The sequence below is a fragment of the Lepisma saccharinum genome, chromosome 14 (genome assembly GCF_977018435.1).
Source record: "Lepisma saccharinum chromosome 14, izLepSacc3.1, whole genome shotgun sequence".
Lineage (NCBI taxonomy): Eukaryota > Metazoa > Arthropoda > Insecta > Zygentoma > Lepismatidae > Lepisma > Lepisma saccharinum.
Genome location: NC_139242.1, coordinates 71,571,097 through 71,589,496, shown reverse-complemented (window position 1 = coordinate 71,589,496; position 18,400 = coordinate 71,571,097). Strand labels below are relative to the sequence as shown.

Below are 18,400 nucleotides of genomic sequence, written 5' to 3'. Positions count from 1 at the left end.
TTTTTGAGGCCAAGATTGTTGGTGGGGGGAAATCCTCCCAGGATTTCGCACGCTGATGCGAGGTATCCAGGAACATGCTCTCTCTACCGAACTATATCACAAACATTTCTTATATATCTATCTATCTTTATGAATCTGTGAAAATATTGTTCAGGCAGCAGCAGAATTTAATGCAAGATATACATAGAAGCAAGTTCAGTTTCCATCCTGCCTTCTTCAAACACCTTGACCGATTTCCTTCACATGCAATACCAAACAAGTCCTTGAAGGTGTGCTGGAAAAATGTCAGCTGAAAGATCTCGTGGTGTAGAACACGTTCGAAATGTTCAATATTTGGAACTGTTGGAAATTTCAGCACACTACGAATATGCTTGAAATGTATTAACTTAAATGCTGAACCATGTAGAAGAAGCTCTCGCACTATTTTTGGTGCACGCCACGCTGTGACGTAACAACTTTTACTGACTTTACGATCTTCTACGGATAATAAAGAGCAGTTCTGTTTAAATTACTACTGTTTTTACAAAGGACTCACTTCACACGCGATCTGTTGGTTACGTGTATATGCCTAAATCATGGCAAACGTAATTATTGTTTATGAAATAAAATATTAAATCTGCACTTTTCTTACGATAGTACAGTATTCAGCGACGCTCTATGAACAAAAAGAGCTTGAAAGTTAAAACTTGCTCATTGGAAATCAATTCCTCTGTCTGACGCTTTGTAAATGAAACTCGATATCAACTCTATCACCTTCCCAATACTCTCAATCCATTCCTAGATCTTTCCCCATGAAAAAAAAAAACATTTCCCTTGTAATTAAAGGTGGTAATATTGGTTATCGGTAGGGCCCGAGATTTTATGTTATAACATATTTTTTATTTGACATCGAATCGAATGCTGTGGTGAGATCTTCACGTATCTGATGAAAATCAGCCGAAATAGACGAACTTGATAAGGCATATTTTAACATATTTTACAAATTTAGCGTTTTTACAACATATTTCTTCAATTTTCTCGTAATAATACATTTTTCTGTATAATTTCGTAATTGTCTTGCATATAATCGGTTATTGTATAATTTATTCTTTGTATCTTTAGAGCACCGGATAGTTTATATTATCGATGGCAGGATAAGGTACTTCCCCCTTTTTGTATATCACACCAACAATTGATAGCCATGTTAATGAACATTACTGAAGAAAAATGTTCTCCGTCATTGTTGTGCGGGCACGAGAATCACTGTAAACAAGTTTAAATTGTTCTAATTTCCTTACATTTTTCCCCTTCTCACAACAATCAGATAAAAGTAAAAATAACATTCGGTACATGATAGCCCCTACTCTATCAGCAATCGAGTACGGGAGCTTCAAAATCGCTTGTCATTTGAGCCACGCAAGGTCATTTCTGGACCAGGCAAACGAAAAAAGTCTGCACAAGACGGCTCCACCACACAGTTTCCACAAATGTGTAAATCTGGCACAATAGTAAATGAAATTTAGGATAATTTCAGTATTTTCCCACTACATTCTATGGTTAAAGGGATTCTGACTTCATTTAATACCCCACCCCCACCCTATAGTCGATCTTCCCTGGAAGGTACGGACTTACAGTATAATGAGAAAGTCGAAAGTACTGTTGTGCATATTTCTGGTTTTACTAGGAATATTTCTGCATTTTTCCGACATATTTTTCAATTTTTATGACATAATTACATACATATTTTACAGTTTTATAGGACACTAGCTGATTACCCGGCGTTGCCCGGGTATTTATTTATGCCAATCTTGTATTAGACAGGAAAATAATGAATTCTAACTATAGTGTAAAATGTAACTAATTTTAAATGTGATCGTGAATGTCACCAATTAGCTTAGCGACTCCGAAAACTATGGATTCGACATTAATCTAGGTCATTTATGGCATTTTATTTTTCACCCCCTCTCACCCCCCATGACGATAGGTGATGAACTTAAAGTTGAACCGCACTGGGAGTGTCACGAAAACTATGGATTCCATTCGCAACACAGCCTGAATGTTAGACAACCCGAGAAACACTATCGTTGTGCGGATTGCATAGAGTCACGGATGTCTGTTTGTGCGGAATTTAACATGGGTGGGTTCTCGATTATTTTTACATGTCACCCCTTCCCACCCCACCCCTATGGGTGCCAGGGGTGTCTTACCCCCACAGTATTTATTTCCAGGTTGCAAGTGATACGTGTACCAAGTTTGGTTGAAATCGCTCCAGGCGTTCGAGAGTTATTGCTGAACAAACAAACACACACATACATCCATACTTATATATAGGGAGAAAAGATAAAGTCCCGGATGACTGACGCCCTTAGCCTGTATGATTCCTCATTCCTTGCAAGAAGCTGATGTCCCATCGTCAGCTATGCAGCTGTTATATGGGTCACACAAAGCAAAGAAAGAAAAGGATGATGTATACTAAACACATGCCTTGACAGACAAAATGACACTGATGTAAGCTGCTGCGAGTTGCACACAATAAGACAGCATCTGCTGAACTCATCGCGCATATTTCATGCGACTGCAAAATGCGTTACTCAAGGCAGAAAGAATTATACGCTTGTCTTTACAGGAAGTCCTTGTAGCTCATATCGACAGATCCATGGGAAAATGGTGTTGTAAAATACAAGCCTGACTACTGCGAAAATATGCCGTAACACTCCTCTTGGGGTAATCTTACGAAATTCCTAGACAATCACGCGTGTACCTAATTATGTTGTACTGTTCGGCATTTAACCCAGTAAACGAACACAAATAAATGTGTTGAATACATAAAAAGGTGAGAAAACATACCACTGACTATTAAATAAGAAAACAACTCTCATCAGTGGTTGCACATTTATGGCACTTTGTGGGGAATGCTACATACTATATTTCCAGACAGTGGCGGCGATTGGGCGTCAAAACTGGGGGCGGCAAGGAAAGTTTACATTTTCTAGACCAGTGCTCCCTTGCCCTTCTAATCGCCGCAACTGTTACCTGATGCTTCCAAGTTCCACAGAAACTCACCCCACTGGATTTTTTATGCATGCCATTATATACAGCATGATTACGAGTACATTATGTGGTATGTAAAGTGTGGCTCTGGCTCTGGCGTCTGGACTCACAACCAGTATAATTCACTGTAGAACTTGTGGTGTGTGCTGTCCATGCAGGGGTGCCCACAGGGGATGGGGGTTCATGACGCGCATGCGTCATGGGAACTTTTTTGGGGGACAACGTCTTATACCAATTCTACAAATCTTCACACAAAAATGGGGGGATCATATCGTTTGATTGACTTGTTATTGATTTTTAGTTTTGGTTATTATGTTTAGATTTTCTACCTACCTGTGGGTGATCGCGGCGATAGGGTTGAAATGAAACACCACCTCTTATGCCTTTAGAATCGGTTTGGATGGAGGAGGTGCGTGGTATTCGCATTAATACAAGGTTAGTCGAGCAGAAGAACTGTGCAGAATAAGGTTGAATAACAATGGCAGTGAGCCTAAAGTATCAAAAGTGAAAATATATTGCTTAAATATGTCTGTATTATACAGTGGCGCAACTACAGGGGGAACAGATGGTCATTGCTCCCTCAATGTTCGACGGAAGTCAATTCTAGGGTAGCAAGGGGGGGGGGGGGCAAACATTGAAGGCCAAAGGCACCTGCAAGGGGGGGTACATAGGAGCAATTACCCTCTTCGATTTCAAATTTTATGCAAATAAAAATTCATTTTGTAAACTTTTCTTGCTTGCTTCGCTCGCATTATCTGCTTTTCTCGTTTTCGTCAAGTTCAGAGCTGTAGCTAGGGGCGGCGGGAGTCGGTCATGGGCGCCGAATGATCTAAAGAAAAGTTGTAAAAGAGAAAATGCCATGGCGTCCAGTGAAATTATTTGCGCTCTATTAAATCAATATTGTTTCCAATTGCAAAAATTGATCTAAAAATTTTCTTGCTCGCTTCACTCGCATTCTACTTGTTTTCTGGAATGTAGTGTATTTAAATAATATGTGTTGTATATTTGTATTCAATAAGCTTTGAATGCGTACACAACTTAGTGTTAGCTTGTTGCATATGTATTTTCTATTTTATGTCGCTCCATGTTGCATATGTGTAAAACATATGTTGTACATGAAAGTTACACATGTATCTTCGGAATGCATTTATCATTCATTTTCTGCCATTCAAAAATACAGTTTCTGTGCTTGATTTCCATTATTAGCTAATGTGAAATTGATGGTGTTGAAAATATATTTCAAATCGTTTGTTCCAAACAAATGCTTTAGCACAGAATTCTACCCCCTTTCTGCGTAATTTATGAGGATAATAACGTCTTTGATACTACTACTACTACTATTAGTAATAAAAATAAAGCCATTATTAATGATATTATTATTGGTACGTTTATCCTGGTACTTGCCCCCCCAGACAAGAATTCGTGGTTGCACCTCTGGTATTATATTTTCCCGCAAATTTTGTCTGACAAAAATAATTTGAGTATTTAATTCGGCATAAACTGGGGGGGGGGGGATGTTCTACCTTTTTGGGGGGAGTGGGTCTTAAGGGGATAGGCACCCCTGTGTCCATGTGTGTGTGTGTGTGTAATTGTTCTTTCATCAATTTAATCTGTTGCGATTGTCCTTTCATCAAATTAATCACATCACCATTCCTTCCCATGTCACTCGCATTCATTAGTCAATACTGGCAGAAAAGCGAAGTAAAATAAGTCAAATCAACACTATGTTGTGCAGTGGGATCCATGAGTATTACCGTGCAAATTGTCCATCACCATGTTCGTGCGCTTAATTTGATCCAATAAGAGCTTCAAGAATTAAAAAGAAAACTCAAAACAAGCTGTTGACAACTTCTGCACCAGCATACATACAAATCAATCGCTTAAAAACATGTAGGATGTAAGGGAAAAAAATTAATGAAAATAGTCATGGACAATTTGTACAGTAATACTCATGGATCCCACTGTACTGGTGGGCATGTTGTCACTATCTCGTGGTGTACGCATAAAAAACAACAGTTCGAAAATATAAACGTCATTATAATTATTATTTAAAAAAGATAAATTAATTGAAGATGAACAAATTGATTTTTGAAAGCTAAGTGATTACAGCTTGTCTTGGTTGCTTGTTATCGCAGTTAAACAGTTGCTGTGACTGATAACAAGCAGGACAAAGTAACAATCACGGAAGTTTCAAATATCAAGTTGTTTTTTTTAATGGTTTTGTAAGTGTCATTGTTTTAGTATTCTTTAAGCACTATCGACGATAACGATCCACTTTTATAATGCCTAGCTGAGTGTTTTGCGATTTCGATTGTCCAGCTGGACTTGGGCCACTAGGTTTAATTATTACCTATTATTATAACTTGGCACATAACAACGTTCTGATAATCGAGAAGCACATAGAAGCTATACAATCTCATACTTTTCACGAAACCCGAACACAAATGGCGATACTAAATAACTAGAAATTCCTAGCTAAAGCTACAGACTATTGCGCACAAGGTTATTTTCCAAATAAAAAGTGGATCGCGAATTCAGGAAGTAAAACCAAAGAATGTCATTTCCTTTACTTCAACTCCAGTAATGTAATTGTCAAATAAGAATGATTGGCAAGCAATAAAGCACCAAGAAACTTTTGTACGTGGCTTTAAATTTAAAACTTTAAGATGCAGAATTAACTTTTGTTACGTTACGCACATGAAACGTAAAAATGATTTGAATGTTTGAAGCATGCAAAAGAGACATTACCTTCTAGAATCGTGGATTCATAATCTTCAATATCAAGCGTTGCATCTGATTCGTAAATTTCCGTCATTGTTCACTGTTAATAAATCACTTTTAAATTCCATAAAAAGACACACGATATCAGTGTAACACAGGCCAGTACTTACACCAAAAACACGGTCATGTTGCGGTGTTTCTTTCATTCAGGCTGCGAAATTCCGTTCACAAAACGGCATACAAAATATAGAGCACTGATGACATATCACAACACACACTATTCACAATATTTCCTGTGGCAGGAAACCTGAAATTCTTCATGACGTTTACGTCACATTTTCATTCACTGGCACACTGAACGAGTGTGCAGGTGGCTGGCTGGTACACTGAAATTGAGAGGGAGCCATAAAAAACGGCCTTCTTTGAAGTATGTGAGTCTTGGATATCCAGTCCAGACGAGGTGAAAGCTCAGAACTACGCAAACACGACAGCTTCTTGCTTAACTTTTTCGACCACAACAATTCCGTGTAGATTTGTCAGACGTGGCAACACCGCAGCGTAGAGCTATGAGAAAAAGATTCCCAAAAAAAGAAGGAAGATAAAAAAACTGCAGCGTTTCATTGGATCGAACTCCGAAGAATAAAAACATTAATCTCGTTACACTTTCACTGAACGAGAGTAGCTTGCAACAGAACGGAAATGCTGCACCAGAACGTATTGAGAAAAACCGTGCAATGGCCTCACTTGCAGACGATGTAGCCAATGCACTATCAGCTGTTGACTGTTTTTTTCCTTACAGCGCCCTATCGGCCGACATGCTAACAAGTGGTCCTCGATGACGTATGCATAGACTCTGCCAACTGCACGGCTGTGTTGATGAGAGAGGGACGGGGAAAGGAGTTGATGGAATTTGCCAATGCCTTTGCGACGTTGCCAACTCTAGTACGACTGCACAAACGCATCTGCCATGCATAATTTGCTGCAGAGCCATGCGTGTATAAATGAGTCATTTGGCAAGTGACAGAACAACATCACAAAAAGTCATAGCTTGTCATAAGAGCTTCCTGTAGCCTTAAATGAAATTACTAAACAACCTAAGTCCTTCTGTAATGGATATTCTCCGTAAATTATGAGTAAGAAATTCTTACTTCCAGCTTGCCATTGTATCAAAGAACAATATTCTTCCGTCCACATATTTGACATTAGCAGAGGAAACAGCAAGGAAGAAATTGTATCTCATTCACAATAAGAATTCGAACTCTTTCACTTCTACTTCAGAACTGTGACCTTCGGATGTTTTATCAAGAGTACTTGGAACTTGAAATAATTAATGGTTACCGATGGTAACCTGCCGTGTGTCCTACTTTGTCCAAGGTTTCCTGTGTGATACGTATTCGTTAATGTTCAGACTGACATACATGCTTTTAACGAACTGACAACTGCAAAACAGGGAAGCTACGTAACAGGGATGCACATTGCACCGAGTCTAGTAGGCTTATATTGGTTTCATGCACAAAAACTACAAATTTCACATGCAATTGCACAATCGTACCAAAAGTATTGACTGGTCTTTTTTAAAAAAAACAAGGGCATTTCTTATTCACATTAAACCAAAAAGAAATATTCTAAATTGAAGCCGGTCTCCGTGGCGGAGTGGTTAGCATAGTGGGTGTTCTTTGTGGGTGTCCCTTCATCAATTTCATCATATCATCACTCATCCTCATCTTCGCAATTAGCCAAAAGTGGCAGAAATGCGAAGCAAAATAAATCAATAATATAAATTTACACTAAACGTACGAGTTAATAAAAATAACATGGGTATGTTTTCAGGTAGCTTCGAGTACAAGTCTTCACCCTACAACAAGATAATTTCTTGTTCAGTCTACTGATTGTTTTCTTTTGGTGTTCTATTCAACACATTAGTACTCAACACGTAAAAAAGTTTATGTGACAGGTTTATTCCACTTATTTTACCGGTATACTTATTTGATTGAATGGAATAAATTAAACTATTATTTATTTCATTCTTTCATTTTACTGTGGATTTAACTGAAAGCTTGAGAGCTACACGTATAAATATGTATAAATTTCGACAACTTGCAACGTTGCATCTTGACTCGATGTAGCTAAGGTTGATTTGTTTTCCTTGACCATTACATAACTTCCATTCTCACATTTTCAACATAACTCGTTCTCCTTGTTTCGTATTTCCTCAATTCCTTATTTTCTATCCCTCCTTTATCTCTTTTGTTTTCTTCTTTCTGTATTGTCCTCTTTTCGTACTTTCATGTCCCCATTCCATTGTTTTCCCAGTCTCTTATTTATATTTCTTCAAGTCGTTTTCTACTTCTCCTACTGGTCTCTTACCATCAGGTTTCCCATCAAGAATCCTGTAAACTCCTCTTTCCTCTCCCATTCGTGCCACATGGCCTCCCACCTAATTCTTCTTGATTTAATCATTCTAATAGTATCTGGACATGAATACAAATTATGTAGTTCTAAATTATGTAACCTTCTCCACTCACCTGTCTCCTCATCCCTTTTAGGTCCAAATATTTTCCTAAGGATCAAATTTTCAAATAATAATAAAAATATTCCTTTTTGGAAGTGACTGTATTGTAATTTTTAATTTTAAAAAAAATATATAATTATTTTATCTCAACTTAAATTGAATGTTTTATCATGTAGTATACTTATTTAATGTTTCAATTGTAATAAACTGTATACGGCTTGTATGCTGTTTGGCAGTAGTATAATCCAATAATTAAATTTGTTACTTGCCTGACCCACCCACACCTTACCTCCGCACTCAAGGTTCTGTGCACTCCGTACTCGGCTCAGATTTGTCTAGGGGTATCTTTCTTTGTACGACAATGCACGTGGGTTGCTACAAGTCAACATAATTTTATAATTAACTACAAGAGACAACGGATAACCTTTGCGAAACCTTATTGCTATAGGGGATAAATTACCTAATCCAGCAACAGGGAAATTAAGAAGAAAAAATCGAGTATTTTCTAAGTTTAACGTAAATTTTAAATATATACAAGCCCTATCCGAACGTTCGTTTCACTATAGGGCCAAAACTAATTTTGTGATGTTGGAAATCTCTAATGTTTGTACCTGGAAGCTTTACATTTCACATGGTAGACTCAAGTTACTCCAAGAAACGTTTTAACAGGCGCGAGGTCGGCCGACGTGCACACTTGACAACAGTCCACGGTGACAAGGCACGAGGTTGCCCGACGCACCGTAATTGCTCAAAAGAACATCCAGAACAAACCACCTTTTACCTGTAAATCGGACACCTAGGCACTACCTACCCTGGCAATCCAATTCCTTACAGCGGCCTCTCCGATGGCGCAGTGGTAGCGTCGTCGCCTTGTAACCCGGTAGAGGCACACTTTAAACTGTAGGTCCAGTCCCGATTAACCATACTGTGCGTAAAGTTGACTTAAAACACCAAATCAATCCAAACCAATCTCCCGTTGTGGGAGATCTGTCCTCCGATCCGAACTGATTGAAGCGAAACAACCCATGGTGGAAACAACCTCTTCCTTCTAGCAAGGGAGGATATCCAAGTGTCCCCCTCCGATTTTCATGAAACTTGGCAGGTGTATAGAGGGGCCCAAAGGAAGAAATACGCGTGTTTTTGTTTCGGCTAAAAAACTGTTTTAGGGGGCAAACCCCCTCAAATGTCAAAATGAAGACAAATTGAAGTGGGCATTTGACCCCTGTGTCCCCCTCCGATTTTCATGAAACTTGGCAGGTGTATAGAGGGGCCAAAAGGAAGAAATCCGTGTTTTGTTTTTTTTTGTTTCGGCTAAATAAAGGTTTTAGGGGGTAAATCCCGCCTCAATGTCAAGATGAGGAGAAATTGAAGTGGGGATATGACCCCTGTGTCCCTCTCCGACTTCCATGAAATTTGTAGTGTTGCCCACGGGACGAGACGGGACAGGCTTTTAAAAATTCGAGACGAGACGAGATTGATCATGTGTCCCGAGAACAAACGAATATTTTCGAGACGAGACAGCATTTCTCAGCATTTCCACGAGACGAGACAGGCCAAAGTCTCGTCTCGTGGGCAACACTAGAAATTTGGCAGGGGTATAGAGGGGCCCTATGGCCCCTGTTTTTTCTATGCCATACTTACGTGGTTTCGGGGTCAATTTCAACTCATCTTCAATTTCTCCTCATCTTGACATTTGAGGGGGGGTTGCCCTCTAAAATCGTTTTTTAGCTGAAACACAAAAACACGTACTTCTTCCTTTGGGCCCCTCTTTACACCTGCCAAGTTTCATGAAAATCGGAGGGAGACACTTAGATATCCTCCCTTGTAAGTCACCGTTCCAACAGCCGACCTCCCCCACTCTCATCTGGGAGTTTATATACGTTTGGTTGGCGTATGTTGCCAACTGACCTTCTTTCAAGAGTTTAAAATCTTTAACAGCTAAAAACGCTCGCCTTCTGAACGTTCGAGACACGAAGAAAGAACAGAGTGCTACATGGTTTCTATACAGGGAATATATGAACCTACAAAATGCATAATAAATGGAGTTACACTAATCACACATACATATTTTTTATACACGTAATTACCTAATTGATTAATATATTATCAAAATATTACTATAAAGGAAAAAAAACCTCTTAGCCTGACACGGGGGCAGGGTAACAAGTAAATAAATACTTTAAAAAATAAGGAAAAATGGGATATTTGTTGTGTTTGAAAGGTGAGAGAATACTTCCATTTATGTCAACTGAATATGTTTGAAAACAAGAACACAGACGTATTACTTTGAACCATAGGTTGACGGTTAGATCTGCAAGTCAATATCCACGTGCAACGCACAGTCCGGCTTACCAGGCAAGCTCTGTTGCAACCTCTGATCGTCGCACTCTGCTTCCCTCAAGGCACCAAAAGTACTCTTGCTAAAAGAACAGGCTGCTTCCTACAAGTATCTGCAAAGCACACGTATTTTTAGAAGAACTTACCTTCCATTAATCTGTTCTTGATATGCAATGTTGTATTCTTGTTATCTAACGTCGCTTTCTTCCGATTTTGGCTAGCCGCGACGATGAGGATGAGAGATGATTAGAGGGCATGGATGAAGGACACTCGCAGAGAACACGCATGTCCAAGCCGGGACTCGAATCCTTGACCTTGGGTGGCGTGGCGAGATCAAAAGTAGACAACTTATACACTCGCTCAGCTTGTATTCTTCGTTGGAAGATGGCAGCACAGCATTACAAATTGTCATTGGTAGAAAAGCAAACGGGTAAAGTCAGCGAGTTGATAATTATTCCAAGATATTAATACTCCGTAATTAAGTCATAAAGAATATGGGAAAATTGAACGTGTGGATATTTTTTAACATCAATAATTTGCAGTTATTTATAACTCTTTCAAATGGACAACTTCCCTATAAATTCATAAGGAAAACTCCGAGGCGATGAATAATAAAGACTAAAATATTAACATGATCTGACTTCTCGCACGAAAGTCAAACACCGTCTCCATCAAGAGCCGTATTTCATCTTACAACGCAAGCACCGACTGTCTTCGTGGTTATGTTAACCTTCTTAGCTTTAAATCTCTTAACAGCATAAATACACATTTAGCCGAACAACGAAAGCATTTAACCTGAGTCAGAAGACGAAATACGGTGATTGAGCGAGAAGGTGTTTGACTTACGTGCGATAAGTGAGACCGATTGTCAGCAGCAATTTATTCAGCAGTAAATAAAGCTTTATCTCAAAGGGATTGCTGGGCATATGTGATCGTCCAGTGTTAGCGCCTAATAATTAAATGCAACTCTCCAGTCGAATACTACTCTAGACACCCTATTAATGAAATTCCTCTACCCTATTCTATTATTGTCCCCGGTCTGGTCCTGTTCACGACTCAAACCTGGTATTCTAGGCTTAGGAGGATAGCATGTTAACCTCTAAACCAATGGCTAGGAGCACCTCGTCATATTTATCCAAACGTTCATTTTATTAGTGTGCCGTGTCTGTCCCCTGCCTTACGAGCATTTTCAACAAGTACATAATACGGTGGTCCAACACTTGTGATCTCTACCCGGATACAAATAACGAGAGTGATCATTACGTTTCATATTGTGCTCAATCCTTATCTCTAGGTCACGGATGTGTGTGTTGAGTGCTTAGTATCTTCGTTGTCTCCCATCAAAATAGTGCAGGAGCACTGACTTTATCTTCGCTCTGGCGTCAGAACCAACACATCTGGGAAGTAAAGATGGCAACATTCACAAGCGAGAACTTCGGGGGCGTATGTCATTTTCTGCCCCAAATTGATTAGAAATGAAATCCATAGAAGACAATCTCATCTCAAGAAATATATAAACGAAGTGAATATATTCTTTCAGAGAATGTATTTATACATAAAAAAGTTACATTGTTGCATTTACTTTATAGGTCAGAGGTGAATACTTCAGAATCCACATTATTTTCATTAACTTACATTTTCTCTCCCTCCCGCACACAATATGTGCATATTTCAGGAACCGCCTGGTTACAGGGCCATGGGACAGGGTGTATGTTGATTGATTGATTGATTTAGGTTATTTTTCTTCGCTTCTTGTGCCACTTTTGGCTAATTTGCGAAGATGGGGATGAGCGATGATATGATGAAATTGATGAATGGACACTCAGAAACGCCCATGCTCAGGCCGAGATTCGATCCCGGGACAGGGCGTATGTGCGTGAGGATTTATATACAGGGTGTTCCCGTGATCTTGTTCCAAACTTGCAGTGTGGATGGAGACTTACCCAAGTACCAATATGAGATAACGTGCGGAAGTTGATGAAATGTCATCTTTTTTCTGACATCTCGGACACGATGCCCATTAAATATACAGAATATTATACTTCGTCTAGAACCCAAAAAAGGTAATTATAAAGTGATTTTTTTTTTGCATTTTTGGCAATTTTCAGGTATTAGGTCATTTTCCCCGATTTTCGGCATTTTCCCGTCATTTTTCGCAATATTCGGTGTATTGTTTCGTCATATTTTGTAACTTCTTTCATTTTGGTAATATTCTTGAGTGTTTTCACCAAGGTGAACATAAGCTATATATATATATCGCAGGATTGCAATTTACGAGCAAAAGAAAACTGAACTGGTGACAGTCTTTGTTGTGTCGGGGGAAAGCACCAAGTGCCCGTCTGGGGCAAACTCAGATTTAAGATCAGATAAGGGGAGGCTAGAAATACCCTGGCCTGACTGGCCTCATTTTAGTTTCCCTATTTTTTATACAATTTGTTAAATTTCTAAACAAAAATTGTCTTACGTGAATCGTGATAATTTCTTTTTCTTTACAGTGGCACAGAAACACACCACACTACATCACCAGGCAAAGATACGGGAAATTAATGCATTTTACACCAATTCATTCAGTGTGTACGACTTTTTCATTAAATTATTTCAAAAGCAAGATTGCATTTTGTTTAATTTCCATTTCATTTCAATTTTTAATCTGTAACTAACAAATTGAATGGTCATTTTTTGCATTCTTTACGTCATTTTCCCCCATTTTTTTAGGACATTCTATAGGTCATATACCTATATTTTTTAGGTCATCAACTTCCGCTCCCTAGAGATAAAGCACCTCGGTCCGGAAATGAACCATTAAAAAGTTATGAGATAAAAAACTATTTGGGGCTTCCTATGTCAGTTGGAATAAGACAAGCCAAAGATGCGGCTTGTAGATTTAATACGGACGTTAATACAGTGTATCGTAGCACTCTACGACGAAAACGTTACAGTAGGTGTCCAAAATGGCGGCCCCCAGCGTCGATGCAGGCACGATAGCATCGCAAGAAGCTCTGTCGCATCTGCTGTAACATCCCCGGGGTCATATTACAGGCAGCAAGTACGTTGCCAGCACGGGATGCAAAGAGTGTCCCTCGGCTCAGCACCCAATCGTCAATCGCTTGAGTGAGGAGGACCTGTTGGCAAGAATCCTTGCTATGTCGTCAGAACTACTCCAGAGCGGATACGACGGAGCTTCTTTCGACGCTGGGGGCCGCCATTTTGAACACCTACTGTAACGTTTTCCCCATAGAGTGCTACGATACTCTGTAGTAACGTCCGTATTAAATCTACAAGCCGCATCTTTCACTTGTCTTATTCCACTGTCATATAAAGCCCTAAATAGTATTGGCTCATAACTTTTTAATGGTTCATTTCCGTATTATCTCATATTGGTACTTGGGTCAGTCTCCATCCACCCTGCAAGTTTGGAACAAGATCACAGGAACACCCTGTATACAGGGTGGAATGAGACCTCTATCGACAAACTTTCACAAGTTGTTCAGGGATGTTCGCTGAGTGTCTTGATATGAGGAACCCATGGTTCCCGGTACCTTGTGTAACGGTCGGATTGACCATTACTGGTTTTGGTATATTGTAATAATTAATTGCTGGCCAGCTACAAGGTGTAGGGTTAAGTAATATGTTTCCATGAGTGTATTTTTATGTTATTATTGCATGTAAGTGTATATACTTATTGGATTGTGCTTTGCTGGATGTTAGATTCCCCTGTTTCTTACCTCCCCGGTTGAGGAAGCTAGCAGTCTTTCTAAAGACCGTTGTAGTGGAATTTTCCAACGCTACGGGGTCCACGTCCACGGACGTTTACCCCGACTATAAAAAGAGCCAGTGGGCTTTAGAAAAAAAACAGTGTTTCCCCATTGATCGACGAAAGAGGAACGTCTCCTCAAGTTTAGTCCACTTATGGTGGCTAAACTAGATATCATAATGTAGCATCTGGTTATGCCAGCCCCTGTTGCTGTCCCAAGTCCCCTTTTAGAAAAAGCTTTGATTATGTGGATATTTCCGTATTTGATTAATTGATGCCCAAAAGAAGGAGTGAAGGCGTAAGGAAACGCATTTGTAACGGAATATCATTTAAGCTGAGGATAGGCCCACCGAGATAGTTTTGCTAACTCGGTGGTAAGGGAAGTGCCGATGGTTATGCCATTGGTGCGCATATATATTGATTTAGAGTTTTGGTAATTTTGGTCTATGCAAGACACTCATGGAGACGCTCTGTAAAATATGTATATATATATAACTACGTATAATAAACCAATATATCCTACGAGAATGTTATAATTTCAAGAACTACGGTACTGTCCATTTAACCAGTTGTATATTCACTTGCTGTATATGTGTAAACGAACCAGGGACATACAAATATAAATTGTTATGTGAAACCCCCCCTTTTTTGTAATTCCGGCGCAAAAATAATCTGCTCGCTTGGCACCCAGGGTGAGGTGAAAGGAGAGATTGAGGGATGAAAGTAGGAAGTAATCCAGAGGGCCGGATAGAAACGAGGGATAGGGGGGCCGACACTTTCACATATGGGGGCTCCATTGTCCAGGATATATCTTGTTGTATAAATTGTCGTCAGGTCTATAGGTTTGAAAGATAGACGGACTGACGGACGGATAGATTTTTTAATTTTTACAACGAAGATCGTACAGAAGTGAATGTTATTACGTAGTGGAAAAAGTAAAGTAGGAAAAATGGCAGTACAAATTGATAGAGATTTCCTTGGACAGCTATTGGGTAATCAGGATATAAGCGATAAATCTCAGGAGGAAATTATTAGGGACTTAAATAATCTTGCTTTATCGCGCACTGAACAGCAGAGTGCTAAGGAAGAGGAGAAAAAAGTTCAGAAAATTCTCGATAAGTCAAATTTACCGATTCCAGTCTTCACGGGGAGGGATGACAAGATTTCGCCGCATGATTATTTGCAGGAGTTGCGGAATTATAAAGATGTCATGGGCATTTCGGAGAAGTCATTGTTTGACAAGATTCTTCCGTTTTCGCTAAGGAGGGCTGCAGGGGATTGGTTTAGATTTTCACGCCCGTTTGAAGATTTCAAGAGCTTTGAAAATGCTTTTTTAGAAGAATATTATTCTGTAGATTATAAGAATGAGATCGACCGTTTGATTCTGAATCGCTTCCAAATGAGCGAAGAATCTCTGGTTTTGTTTATTCGTCGAATGAGAAAACTCTTTTCTATGAGGCAAAAAGAGACAGACGAATGTGAAGTAATAGAACATATTCTATCTCATGCACACCCTAGTTTCCGAAGGCTTTTGTATGGAATGCAATTTCAGACTTTGAAGGAATTGGAATCTGAAGCAGCCATTGTTCAGAGAAGGTTGTATTCAGAAAGGCTTTATTATTCACCACTCGCCGGTGAGACGGAATTATCTTTTTCTGAAGTTTGCAACACTGAAGAGGACACCTCACGAAGAACAGGGGTAAAACATATGGCTTTGTCCGCAAGGACAAGCGAAGGGGGAACCGAGAGTGACCAGCTACCCTTATGCTCTCTCAATCCAGGTTTAGGAAAAAGGATCAAGGGCTGCGAAACAACCGCGTTTCTAAGAAGGGGCATTGGCGGTGATGCGACCGTAGGGCAAAAGAGACCCTCTTTTGATGCAACTTTTGGACAAGCGGGGGCCAATAAAAATTCTGCAAAGTTAATTTGTTGGGGCTGCCGTTGTGAAGGCCATAAACTTCAGGAATGTCAACAGGCCAATAAAAGGAACCAACCCGCTGGAAAGGGAGGTCAGCAGCGTCCCCAAATAAACATTCTGTCACCCACCGGGAGAAAACGCAGAAACAAAGGCCGTTTTTTGAATGGAGAAGGCTGTTTTCAGCAAGACCTCGAACCTCTCGTTCAATGTAAGATTAACAACAAACGCTTTGTATTATTTGCAGATACGGGAGCTTCAGCCTCTACGCTAAGTTTGGAAACTGCCAAGTTGTTAGAGAGGGATGGAAATAAATTCATGAAGACGAGAAAATGGAACATTTCATTAGCTGTGGGCAGCGTTACATCAGTTGGCGAGATGTATGCTACTGTTTGTATTAATAACATGAAATTTAAGCATAAATTTATCATTCTTGAGAATTGTTTCCGTGACATAATCGTTGGACGGGATTTTTTGAGGCAGAGTGGGATAATTTTGCACATTGAGGAGAACGGTTGGTCGTTCAAGGATAGCGACGTGATTTACACGTTCTCGAAGCGTGCATGTAAACGAGAATTCGCTGTTACAGTTATGCAGAGAAATAATGTGGTACAGGAAAGGAATAACTCGTCAGATCACTCGAGCCTGGATGGATGCAACACACATGCACATGAGAATAGCGGAAAGTCTACGAATGAGGATACGGGCCAATTAGTGGATTCCCAAGGACTCGAAGTTCAGAAGACTGCAAACGCTGGTGTATTATGCTCTCTGAAAATCTCGAGAGAGGTGAAGAGAAAACGGAGGAAGGGAATAAAAAGGAAATGCAAATTTCCTCGAAAAAATTCCATTTCTACGAACGAGAAGAACCATTCATTATCATTGTTGCCTTTTGCTTTAGAGGGCAATGAAAATGATGAATTACTGGTTTCTGAGAGGCTACAAAGAACTTCATCGCTTGTTTCAGAGCAAATGAGAGACAGTTTGTTATCTCATATAATGAAGCAACGGAAGGAAAAGCATTTCTCTGGGAGTAAGAAGTATAAGGAGAAAGTTGCTAAGTTGGCCAATCAGTCGTTTTTGGATGAGGAGGGAGTTTTGTGCAGGAGGATAGACTGCAAGCAAGATTCGAAAGGAACAGCCAAGATATGGGTCCCGTTGAGTTTGAAATCTCAAATATTGACGTCACATCACGATTCTGAATTTGCAGGACACAATGGGAAGCAGAAAACTTTGTCGAAAATCAAGGAGAAATATTCGTGGCTTGGAATGACACGAGATATCGCTCGCTACGTCAGAAGTTGCGTTCCCTGTACTGTCTCCAGCAAAGGGAAGACAGAAGAAGTGAGACTGAAATACAAGAAAACGAGCCCAGCCTTACAGATGTTCCCGGATGAAGAGAACAAGATCAAACGTAGGCCATGTAAATTTCGCATTGGAGACAAGGTGTGGCTGAAAGAGCACACTATATCTGGCAGATTGCGTGGCGTTAATGGTGAACTTGAAACGAAACACTCAGGTCCATGTTCAATGTCTGGAAGGATTAAAGAAGATACTTTCAGGGCAAAGAATGGGAAAGATTATCCGATTGTGGAAGGTGAACCAGGCCAGTTGTCCAGCCATAAACCACCAGCTTTTGCTGTGAGGTGGAGGGACAGAAAACAGCCAAGGGGAGCCACGCGACAACTCCTAATGAGGGTTAGGAAGACTACCGTCGGGCCGCCTAGCCAGCAATCCCAGCTGTCATAATAGCCGACCGCGGATCTTCTTTTATTTTATTTTTATTTTATTTTAGTTTTCATTTGTATATAACTTACCCCCATTTTTTTTCATTTTCACAACACTGTTTATTTATTTGCGTGTCTTCAAGTTGTAAACAGAAAGACAGATTGTGGATTTAGGTTCGAGAGTCGAACCAGGACTCGGTTGAGAGTCGAACCAGGACTCGGTTGAGAGTCGAACCAGGACTTGGTTGAGAGTCGAACCAAGACTCAGTTGGGAGTCGAACCAAGGACTCGGTGGAGAGTCGAACCAAGGACTCGGTCAGGAGTCGAAGCCAGGGACTCGGTCAGGAGTCGAAGCCAGGGACTCGGTGGAGAGTCGAACCAGGAACCAGGGAAACTAACTTCAA

General features: G+C 40.0%; 1 protein-coding gene across 4 annotated transcripts in view; it reads right to left on the bottom strand.

Moving 5' to 3' along the window:
* Positions 1-18,400, bottom strand: part of Cen (cerebellar degeneration-related protein 2-like) — a 283,194-nt gene that overhangs the window by 154,483 nt on the left and 110,311 nt on the right. Inside the window, exon 1 of one of the 4 annotated variants that reach the window (XM_083135898.1) lies at positions 5,779-6,519. The exons of the other annotated variants lie outside the window; for them this stretch is intronic. Coding sequence (XP_082992024.1) covers positions 5,779-5,845 — 67 coding nt within the window. The 5' untranslated portion in view covers positions 5,846-6,519. Of the gene's footprint in view, positions 1-5,778; positions 6,520-18,400 lie in introns of those variants that run through there. 4 annotated transcript variants of the gene reach the window in all.